General features: G+C 40.7%; 1 protein-coding gene across 5 annotated transcripts in view; it reads right to left on the bottom strand.

Annotated features, from left to right (window-relative positions):
* Nucleotides 1-3,546: 3,546 nt before the first annotated feature.
* The window catches only part of RAB27B (RAB27B, member RAS oncogene family), a 225,188-nt gene continuing 216,686 nt past the window's right edge, over nt 3,547-12,048 (bottom strand). For 4 of the 5 annotated variants that reach the window (XM_073343577.2, XM_073343576.2, XM_073343573.2 and 1 more), the window contains one exon: nt 3,547-11,997. In XM_073343577.2, the coding sequence (XP_073199678.1) occupies nt 11,808-11,997 (190 nt within the window). In that variant the 3' untranslated portion in view covers nt 3,547-11,807. The remainder of the gene's footprint in view (nt 11,998-12,048) is intronic. The other variant, XM_073343574.2, reaches the window with a different exon arrangement.

The raw sequence follows: 12,048 nt of genomic DNA, 5'->3' as shown, positions 1-12,048 counted from the left end.
ATAGGTTATTTTAGTTTTTATATAGGCATTGGGTAGCTTCACCTAATGGTTGCACAAGTGACAACATGTGCTATGCATGTTGATTGCAGCATTTTCAGACTTTGGAAAAAGTCTAAAATAACAGTTTTAGGCAAAGCAAAAGCTTACCCTCTATGGCACTTAACTGAATTTATTGATCTTCTGAGACAGATAATATTAAACTGTTTGTTTTGCAATAACCATATGTAGCTGAAAATGGTCATCTAACTGAAGTGGGAATGTTGTAGTCTGGCTATTTATAAGGTAAGCTTTCTTCCCAGAGCCTTCAAATAAGTCATAGAATACCAGGGTTGGAAGGGACCTCAGGTCATCTAGTCCAACCCCCTGCTCAAAGCAGGACCAATCCCCAACTAAATCATCCCAGCCAGGGCTTTGACAAGCCTGACCTTAAAAACATCCTAATGGAGGAGATTCCACCACCTCCCTAGGTAACGCATTCCAGTGTTTCACCACTCTCCTAGTGAAAAAGTTTTTCCTAATATCCAACCTAAACCTCCCCCACTGCAACTTGAGACCATTACTCCTCATTCTGTCATCTGCTACCACTGAGAACAGTCTAGATCCATCCTCTTTGGAACCCCCTTTCAGGTAGTTGAAAGCAGCTATCAAATCCCCCCCCCCATTCTTCTCTTCTGCAGACTAAATAATCCCAGTTCCCTTGGCCTCTCCTCATAAGTCATGTGTTCCAGTCCCCTAATTATTTTTGTTGCCCTTTGCTGAATGTTTTCCAATTTTTCCACATCCTTCTTGTAGGGTGGGGCCCAAAATTGGACACAATACTCCAGATGAGGCCTCACCAATGTCGAATAGAGGGGAACAATCACATCCTTCGATCTGCTGGCAATGCCCCTACTTATACATCCCCAAATGCCATTGGACTTCTTGGCAACAACGGCACACTGTTGGCTCATATCCAGCTTCTCGTCCACTGTCACCCCTAGGTCCTTTTCCGCAGAACTGCTGCCTAGCCATTCGGTCCCTAGTCTGTAGCGATGCATGGGGTTCTTCTGTCCTGAGTGCATTAACTGAGCTACTGCTACCATCTTCAAGGAGACAGAGTAATTGTTTCTGTACCTTTTCACTGCTGAGACGGTCTCCCTGGTTGCTGTTTGTGAGGGAATAAACATTCTAGGCCTTGCAGTGGAACTGAGCTACTTTCAGATTGGTTCTATTAGCTGGCTGTGATTAGAATCCAGTGCTAAATTGACTAGATTCAAACTACTGGTCTAGATTTTGTGGTGCATTGCACCTGTCTGCACCTTCACACTTAATTTTTTAATTGGAAGTACTGTAGTAGTGTTTGACAGCCCTGCTGGTCACTTTGTTTCCTTTTCAGAGGGAGGAAGTTGCTTACGCTAGTGATGGATGCAGTATATAAACTTACAGAACATTATTACAAACCCATAAATTTAAATGAAGGGGACAGTGAAATATCACTTTACTATAATCAATGCAAGGCTTACAAAAATTGTCATGATTAACGTTTAGGTGTTTTTTTAAAATAAAAAACCTAACATGCTGATACACTAGTTTTATGCACTGGTAGAAATGTAGACCATAGGGCCACCCTAGCAGAAAACAGCAAAGAGACTAACTTCTACCCTGAAGACATTTGACCCTTGACTAAGCTGATCTCATGCTGACATGTTATGAATTCTGGCAAATTCATGTTTAGAACAAATATGACAAGTGGAGGGCTTCATTTGAGTTATCCGATGCGTGAGCTTTAAGGGTTATTCTTTTCACCCCAAGTTTACAAGGCAGTAGAATCTCAGCAGGAAACACCTGCAGAGGAGCTGAAGGTGTGCATTACATACAGGACACAAATATAAGCCACTGATACATGGTATTCTGCTGCAGGATTGTTGGGTAGCTGACAGTCTCCACTCTCAGCTGTTAGAGGGTTGTAGTTTTAACAGAAATGAGCAAACTGAGGACTTGTCTACCCTAGAAATGTTACAGCAGCATTCTCCTACTGCCATAACAAAACCACCTCTTCGAGAGGTTGGCAGGAGCCACTCTCCTGCTGCCCTACTGCTGTCCACACCTGCTCTTAGGTCAGTGTAACTCATGGTGCTCAGGGGGGTAGCTTATTCACATCCCCAAGCAACATAAGTTATGCCAACATAACCTGTAATGCGGACAAGCCCTCAGGAACACACGGGGACTCTGCTGCAGCGTAACCTTCAATGTTTAATGCCAAGATGCAGACAAGCTCATTTCCCAGGCTAGATACATGTGAAACAGCTGTTTAATGGGAAAGGTTGTTGCAGAGCTCAAAAGATTACCCTCATTTGTGGAAGGCAGGGCTGTGCCTGTTCAGTAACACTGGCAGTTGTAGGCTATAAAACAGTTTTCCTACTCTAGCTAGATGTTATACTACAGAACATGAGGTGTCCAGTACATGCTGTCCTTATTTCAGTATTTATAGTCTCCTCATGGATGTGGTGGAGGGAAAAATACACTATATGTAGCTATTTGAGTGGAATGCCTCAATCACTTTTGGAAAAACTACAACTCCATTTAGTCATGTCTTAAAATGAATCTAATTTCAACAAGTTCTTAGTCCTGCATGACTTAATGGACTTGTATTCATGCAGCTTGTCACTTCAGGCTTAGCACACTGTAAGGTGCAAATGATGTTTACCTTCCAGCTAGTCTGGCAGTTGATTCAGATGATATGCTGTGCATGATTAAGCCTTTGAACAGGCTTAGGTTAGAAAAAAATACTTGACTGTCTTGCATAATTACTAGACAATTGTAGAGTGCTAGCTTTGTAAGCCATATCACAGCAATTGCTCTGCCCAATGCATGTCAATCAGGTACAATTCAGTCTCATCAAGCCCATCTCTTTCATTTCTTCTGAAAGTGAGATTGTGATTTCCTCAGTTAAGCGTATACCTCTGCACCTGCTAAACAGATGTATTCACATAAGGCTTCAAGCAGCATCCCCTACATTTCTATCCCTATAATTACTGGGCCAAATTCTGAACGAGTTTCCATCCCAGTAGAGGACTCAGCCTTTGGCTCTCTCGTTTAGCAAGCTGCTACTCCACTCAAGAGGGAGATTTTTGCTAGAAATTTGAACTGGCCCAGAAAAGGAGTTGGCAATCAGATCACCCCTCTCTACAAATGTAGAGCATGGCATACGATTAGTAGACATACCTTCAATGGCATAATGCTCGGTTTCAAAATGGGGCAGGCTATATAGTGACTGTCATTTTCAGTGATCCTACCACTGTACTGATCTAGAGGAACTTGATCTGGTCTAACTCTTTGAGACAAATTAGGACCTGATATATGGAAACAGTCAGTTTTGGGGAGGTGGGGGAGGAGAGAGAATTGTTCCTTTCTCTCCCCCCTTGGTCAGTCATTCTAAACCTGGAATTGTTCTGCTACAAACACTAGACAGCTGGGTCATTTTGTTTATGGAGGAGCTTTATTTTTCTCCCCTCCCCTCCCCTCCCCACCCCACCCCACCCCATCCCACACAGCCAATACAACAGATATAAAATGCGTTTTTATTTTGAAAAGAACAATGCAGAAACTGAATCACAGGATTACATTCCTTGACCATATCATACAAACCCAGACACCAGAGAATCATTGGACAATATATTTTGAAGCCACCAGTAAGTTGGTACAACAAAATAATGTTAACAGTGATATGCAGGCACCACAGTCTATCAAGGGGCATATATAATAAAAATACTATGTTCAAGAGTTTAAAATCACATTCATATCACTAGGCATAACGTTTACAGATCTGTTGCAAAGACAAACATAAAACATGCTTAAGGTGACATAACGGAACATTTAAAGGTAACAATAAACATTGTTAGCATTTGTTGGCTGGTTACCTTTAACAAAAAATCAAAAGAACAATTTAACTTCCATAAATAAGGTCCAGTAAGATACAATTGGTATCAGAGTATACAGTATGTACATTAAAAGCCCTATTGAGCAATGAGGCTTGACCCCTTTAGGGTATGCTTTCTAAAGAATATTTTCCATTTTTAAATTACCATACAAAAAAAAGCACACAATGAAGAGTTACCATCTGTATTTCCCTGAACTAGAGAATATAGACCTAAAAGAAAAAGAAAAGAAAAAAAAATCTAAAAAACAGATCTGTCCACCAGCCAGAGGGATGGTTCTCAGCTGACTACCTTGTCTCTGGTTCAAAAATTGTCCTATCGGCAGTGATGGGAGGGGTGTAGAGCAGATGGCTTACATGTTATGAAAACAGTTTCCTGTTGAAAATACACCCCAAAAGATATTGCAAGCCTGGTCTTACTTGATTCGCATGGACATCTTTGGAGTTACACCAGTGTAAAAATGCGGTTTTGAGCAAAATCAGAATGAGGCCTGAAATCTCTATATAGTGTTTTGTACCTGTACTAGAGTAGCAGTTGCTAATTTCTGTTTCCTGTCTAATTACCAGGATCCTTCAGCCACTGATACAGGTGGCTCCATTAAAGAAAAGTAGAATTCTTTAAGTGTCCAAGACAGTTCACAGCTAGGTTTGATTACTATTGGAAGTACAGTTCTAACTGGATATTTTGGTTCTATGTCTCTAGAGGCTGGATGTTGATCAAGGGATCTATTTGTAAGCCTTACAGTATTAATTTTAGGAGATGAACTCTCCACTTTGAGTGAAACAGGTTTTGAAATATTTGCTGTCAAGCAGGTATCAAAATATCTCTATTATATCTCTTTTCTATAGTTAGTCATATGGCCCAGTTTTATCTAAAGTCTAAACAAGTGTTTGATAATTCTTTACATATTCAAAGTTTTAATGAAGATTTAGCCTTCACAAAATATTTCTAAGGCAACAGATTTTACAAAATTAGCAGTATAGCTAATGGCAGTGTCTCTCAACTACATGTTGAGAGACAAGTGATTTATTTGTGGATTTTTGGTACAGCATATCCATCATCAGTCTCATCTACATAGACGTGGAAATATGGGAGTAACAGTTGAAGAGGCACCTGTGACCCACCACAAGAAAAATGGAATATCTACATTCCTTTTCACATCTTTTAAAGAGAGACAGTCTATTTCAAGCTCCAGAAAAGTGCTTTCTTGCCTTCAATGGCTATGGTACCATACATGAGGAATTTTATATATTTATGTAGGCAAATTTTAGTTAAAGACATGTTCAGGCTATTAGCAACCCAAGTGTATCTTTGGAGACCCAATATATTTTCAGAGATAACAGTATCTTTTTAAACATAAAAGGGTATGCTCTAAAGAGCAAAACATGGGATTCATAGTCCTCAAAGGAAGATAGCATTTGGGGCTTCCATAAATTGACAGTGGCAATTGCAGTAAATTCTCCACCCTGTGCATTTTAAGGTTTTTTTTGTTTCACATTCTAATTTTGGGGGAAAAAAAAGGTCAAAATTAGAACAAGAGAATTAGCATAGAAAGTTAGACAGATGGATGTATTTTACAGAAAAAGGGGAGGCTAACACTAGGTTTCATAATGATGTAAAGTTAAGTAAGTTACAAAATGCAGAAGAGCATTTTAAGTTCAAACTTCTTTTTGCTGTCACCTTGAGTAGGAGTCTAATCCTGGAACAGTTCAGCACAGGTAGTGCTGTTACCAGGCAAACAGGTGAGTGGTATACTCTTTACATTATATCAGTAGAAATCATATGCTTAAGGCTGCAAGCAATCTTTGAAGCAAGTTAATGAAAAACACTTAACATTTTCCCCAGTGCTGATTTAATAGTTTTTCAAATAACTGGATGGTAAATAAAGAAAAATCAAAACAACCCTGTTCACAAGCTTACATACTTTTTTTTAAACTAAGTCTTTTCTACACAGTTGCATTTTTAAGGATTATTTGAACTATGGTTATTCTACTCTGGCAGTTCTACTTCTCTCCATAAAGGTGCCCCCGCTCCTGATTCAGCAAAGCGCTTTGGCATATTCTTAACCACTTGGCTGAGTTGGAGACCTGGTGAACATTTTATGCCAGGTCTATAATCTAGGGGTAATCTTAGAGACAGACTCAACCCCCATGAAGATGTCACTATGGAAAACCCTGTGCACTACGTGCACCCTTCTTATGCCCTTAAACTTTGAGATTTAAGTGGTGCACTGGTCCATGTTTGTCCTCAGTACAGGAGCCCAATGTCACCCATAGAGGATGTAACATGCAGATTACATAGGTGACAATGAAGGATTTAAGAAGCTTTTGGTCATAGAAGCAGCTGAGACATCATTTTAGAGCAATGAAAACATGACCAGTGTAAACTCACTGCAGAAAAGGTTTCTATATTTGCAAAGAAGTTTTTGATTCGAGTGCCACCAGATCAATATTCCTTTGTTTTTCCACAGATGCATTGGAAGACCCTTAAAATTCAGGCTAGAGGTAGAAAATAAGACTAATTTAGAACAAATAAAGGATGGGGAGATTGAGAACCAGGATTAAATGGGTAATTTTGGCTAAGAGGATTTTCAGCTTTGGGGCATGGCTGAGAAGGAAGGCTTGTCTAAAATATTTCCTACATGAGTTTTACGGACTCTCAAAATGGCAGTTTCCATGCAGCAGAGCACCACCTATTTCAGAAGCTTAAAACAATGACTTTAAGACAAGTGTATTTACCCATCTGCACTGGTATTTTTCTAACCCACTGTTCCACCTCAACAGCTGAAACTGAAGGCTGGGGTGAAGGTTACAGGAAATAAAGATTTTTATAATGTATAATAAATACATTCTCGTTTTTTGACTATTCTACGAGAAGTCTTCATACAATGCTGTGGTTGCTTAGTGTATTAAGTAGTGTCACATTTTTACATTCATGCTTGAGATTAGGAGGACAAAATACTTGTAGATCGGGAAGAAATAATGGACTACTACCTGGAGTTAAGAAATTATTTCTGACCCTACAGTAGATCAAAAAGTTAATTGAGCATGGATGGAAATGAACAAGAAAACAGAGGAGACAAAGATCTGATGACCTCTGATTTGTACAGAGCCTGGAGGCTACCTATGAAGAGAGACGATGACCCTAAGACATACCTGATTCAAATCAAAGAAAGAAAGAAAAAGAAATCAGCACATTGTTGCTGGGTTTAGAGTCCTTGAAAATCAGATCTACATAGGTTTGGCAGTATTGTCATCTTGGTTGCTGCATGTCATTCCTTGATTAAGTAATTACCATGCTCAGGGTTGGCTCACACATAGCACCATGTATTACTGCAAACTCAGAAATGAGCACTACCTAGAAGAGAGTGTTACAAAAAGGGTATTAAGGAGGGAGGCACACATTTCTAGGGGAGAAGACAGAGAAACCAGCAGGACACAGGGATCAATATGTGAATTAAATTTAGAAACAAAGGTTAGCAGGAGCAGAAGGCTTATACTGATATTAAGTACTTATGTATACACATGTACAACTGCAGGAGTCGTCGTTCCAATGCCTTTGGGATAGTTAGAAGGCTTGCAGCTAGGTTGTGTTTGTACATAAAGCAGATGTTGAGCTTCTGATCCAACTGTGTACCACATAATTTATGCAATAGCAAAATTGAAATACCGAGTCTAGATTACTTGAAAATGAGAGAGTGGTTACTTCTTGATGGAAATGGTACATAAAAGTGAATTCATTTTAGAGCCATGTGGTTGTAGGGGTATTTGAAGGAAGGATTATGCTCAAGTGCAGTGCTCCAAAGAATACTGGTGTAAAAACAGGTTTTGCAGCTGCTACACTCTGTAGCAGTTCAGAATGAAAACTTGAGAGTTTGAACTGGTAAATAGGAGTGTCATGGCAAGGGACTGAGTTCTCTACTTCAGCGCCACATCTGTGTAGAAATTGAACTATGCTATTAATGTCTCAGCTGCAACGTGGAGATTGGAAACTAATTGGTGCACAAACAATGAGTCACAACCAGTCATGTGTCACTCGGTATTGTCAACTCAGTATGTTATCAGTTATGGAAAAATTACATAGTGGGATTGGTGCATAGTGACCCTCCAGATAGTGAAAAATTGAAAAGGCTTCAAAATGGCAACTGCAGCCATGTCCCCTCTTTTCTTATAGGAAGTGGTTAAGGGAGGGAGCTGGGGCAGTAGGGTAAGACTTCACTACATTAGAGTTCCACTCGATACAGGCACTTTAAGAGCTTAAGACCCATTGCTCTCAAGATAAGCATTTCAGGGTAGCTTACAGTAAAAGGACACTAACATGGAAACTTTCTCACTTCCAGTGCATGCAGCAATGGAGACATCTTCACTGACACAAAGGAGTGAGCCCAATGAGAATCTCAGCATCTCAATCACCCATTGAAGTGAATGGGGATTGCACCTGCTCAGTAGTTTGAATCAGGCCCAAAAGGCTATTACACAAATATAGCAGCCTTCTCTCCACTAGAATGTGACCCTAAAAACAGTAGTTAGGAGGAACAAGAAGGGTGTGGGGAAATGGAAGCAAGCTGGGGAGACTGTTAAGAAATAAGCAAGTTATCCAGTTTCTTGTGGAAAAAAATGAATCTGGGAGTTCTCCAATCAGCTACTAATGGCTTTGTAGTTTATTTTTAATAGTAGCTGAATGCTACTCTTCCAGTGTATCTAAGGGGTAAGGTATAGATTTACTTTTCTTCCTCTCCCTCCACACTGTGGTTTGGTGGCTACCAGCCCATCCACATTAATATTTGAAAATAATTTATGATGGCAGCAAGACTGTGATAATTAAAAATTGATAAGAGCTTTTTCAATGAGCTAGTACATTAAGGCAATAGAGACTATACCATACTCAACTGCCTACCGGTCTCAACTACAGTATGCAAGCAATGTCACTGGCTAAGGTCTGCCTGGGCCTCCTGCTGCTGCTGCTCAACATTCGAGGAAGGCAGGACAGGGCCAAGTCCAAGTTTGAGTGACTGGAATGAAATGGTGGGGGGGGGGGTGCTGGATTGGCAGGAAATGCTGTCATCCCCCCAACAAAGTGCTGCAATGACATGGCTTCCTGCCAATGAACTGACCACTCACCTGCAGTACAAACTCTAAAGCTCCTGGGGAGGGACCAGTAGGCCCTGCTGGAAGAACTGGGGCACCTGCTGCAGTTGTGTGCAGAGCATGGGGAGGAGCTGCCTGGATGGAAGCTTTGCACAGAGGCTGGGAAGTTTCTGCCCTGGCTTTGAGATCAGCCCATCCTGACCTGCCAGGTGGGGCAGGGTAATTGGAGCTGGGTCATTGGAGCTGGGTCATGGTGCATTGTGCTGTGACCTCATGGGGGGAGCTGTGGAGTGTGCCCCAAATGGGTAACAGCCATGTGAGGTCCCACAATGGGTCACCCTCCAGCGTGACCTGGGGTGAGTCAGTGGTGGAGGTGGGGGCGGGGGGTCAAGCTCCCATGGCCTAGGGAGCCCTTCAAGTTGTGATTGTTACACATTTCACCCTCAAGCAGTGGAATGTCTCAGAACACTTTCCCTTGGGAGTTGTCAGGCAATGGAGTTTAATGGGGAGGATTACAGAGTTCTCCTGTAGAGCAGTCTGCTTTGGATAACAGGAGGGCAAGTGTCATGTTTTCAAGAGGGCTAGCCGCCTCACCCTGTTTGAATGGGCAAAACCAAACACTGTAAATTAAGTACTGATTCTACCTGGCTGAGGATTTAGGGAAAAAAAAATAAAAATAATGAGGCAGGAAATCCCAGGTTACAACCATTCCTACTGTTATCACAGACTTTGGAGGACTTAACTGAACAAAGCTCTGGTACGGTTTAGTATTTAAAGGAAGAGAAACTCCACTAACTCAATTTATTTTGTGGGACCGTACTTGAAATTTAAACAGCCTACTTCAACATTTATAGTCTTTGCCTAGGCAATAGCTACCAATTATAACAGTGTCTGTCTTGCAGCCACTGGAGTTGATGCATAACATGAGCTTTTTATGGGTTACAAAAGGGCAGCAGGTATTTCAGAACTTGCTGCATAGGGTGTGTCTTCATTTAGACACTTAGCAAACTGATTTGCTCTCTCCAATTTGTTTATAGGGGCTATTTGGTTACTCACCCTACAAAAATGGCTACCCTTATTGTCAGACCATCTGCCCTGTCTACATGCCAAATCTTTCAGTAAATATCATTGGGAGGGATGGGCAGGAAATGCGCTGCCCAGTCACCAAAGCAGCTGGTAAACCCTCAATATTTTTCAAAAAAAGGCATTGAATCAGATAGTTTGTGGACTGCCACCTGGAAAGCTTAATTGGTTCAGAATCACAGTGCTTCAAAAACAAACTGAAAACCTCACATTTGCTTTAAGTTTAAAGTGGAGGAAGTCTGCCTCCCTTCCACCATCTCCCCCAACCCAACCAATTTAGTTTTGCTCTTTGGCAGAGCTCTTCTGTGAAACATTTTTCCCTGGAGCGATTTTTAAAAATTAGTCTGGAAGTACAAATTCATGGAGTCCTTTGAATACGTTGTTAGATCCTTACCTATTTAATAGAAGCAAACCCTAAATATTTTCTTGTATTCTTTGCTTTTAAATGAGAAGCCAGTGATGAGAGACATTGTTGTAATAGAACTCTCTCATTCCTTCGCTCATCCATACTCAGAGATACTAAGACAATACAAAAAGTTACTCACATTTTACCTTCCTGCTTTACTTTTTAGTGCAACTAGCAGCCTTCTAATTACCTGCCATACCACCCCATTTCTATAGACTCTACACAATACATTTTATCTAGTGTTAGATCACATTTAATATGTTGGCATTCCAAATCTCCACTTAGAAGTATTTTACAAGGAGTGTCACTTTCTAGTTTATTTTGTATACGAGAATGTTGTGCTCATTTGAAAACAAAGCATACTGGCAACATCAGAAAATCATGGCAGGTGGTGAGTTCCCAGTCAACTGAATAACCTTTTAGAGAATCAGTAAGTGCGATACATTTTTTGCAACTCTTTTAGACAGTGACCCCATTTTCACAATTCCCCTTGCATGCCCTACGTGATGCACACAGCCTGTTTTCTGGTGTTGAACACAGAATTTTTCTGATTAGCAAAGACTGCTTTTGCTTATGGTGAAATCTGCAAGACACTCCACGAAATGCATCTTGCTGTCCTCAAACAGTAAGTGTTGCCACTTTCCCTGTAGTGCTGGAATTTGAGCATCTTCTCCCTATCCCCTCATCCTCCAAACCCTGCTTGATTATTTACTAGCAACACAAATAAATGTTGCAGGTTTCCCTGGTTTTATTTTAAAAAATAGCATCCACCCCTTTCTCCTCACACACCAACTTATCAGCCAGTCAGTCACACCATTGCTTGCCTTGTGCAAGTAATAAGGTCATTCCTAATATACCACATAAAAGTCTCTTTACTCATATCTCCACTTGAGCAAATGCCTGGTCTCTGATGTAAATACAAAGTAGTATAAAGAAGCAAGATTCATTTAAGACAGAGACCTACAAAGTACCCCCTTTTTAGTTTATCACGATATCCAATTTAATTATTTCTCCCCCACCCCATAGAAACAATAGTTTTTTCTCCTTCCAAGGAAGAAGGGAACAGCTCTCCTACATTTTCTAGCCTGATTGTGTAAGATAAAGATGAGGGCTCTTTTAGATCTTCCATGGCGCCATATCAGGAATATTTGTTCCAGCACAGAAGCCTCTCTGAAAACTTAGTTCTCTGGAGAAAAGCAAAAACCCAAACAAGACAAACTTTGTTTCTGTGCATGGCCAGGTTTGAATTTAGTGGTAAAGCAACCATTTTCAGATCAAATATTCTCATTGGTTCTCACAGTTTAGAGGTGAGGTCTAGCAGGCACACTTTTTCTCCTCTGGCTTTGTTGAATCTAGCTTCCCCGAGCTTCCTCCATTGGCTGTGTCAGACACTTGTGTCTTGTCAACACATTGTTCCATGCGCTTCATTATCAAGTCCAGGAGCATTTCCACAGCTTTATCCACGTTTTGCCCAGTAGCTGCACTTGTTTCAAAGTATGGTATGCTAATAGATAGGATATGAAAAAAATTAAAAAGCTCATTAGAAAGGGCTTAA

This window comes from Lepidochelys kempii, chromosome 5, assembly GCF_965140285.1.
Source record: "Lepidochelys kempii isolate rLepKem1 chromosome 5, rLepKem1.hap1, whole genome shotgun sequence".
NCBI lineage: Eukaryota > Metazoa > Chordata > Testudines > Cheloniidae > Lepidochelys > Lepidochelys kempii.
The sequence above is the reverse complement of the archived record's forward strand: the minus strand, read 5'-3'. Positions and strand labels throughout refer to the sequence as shown.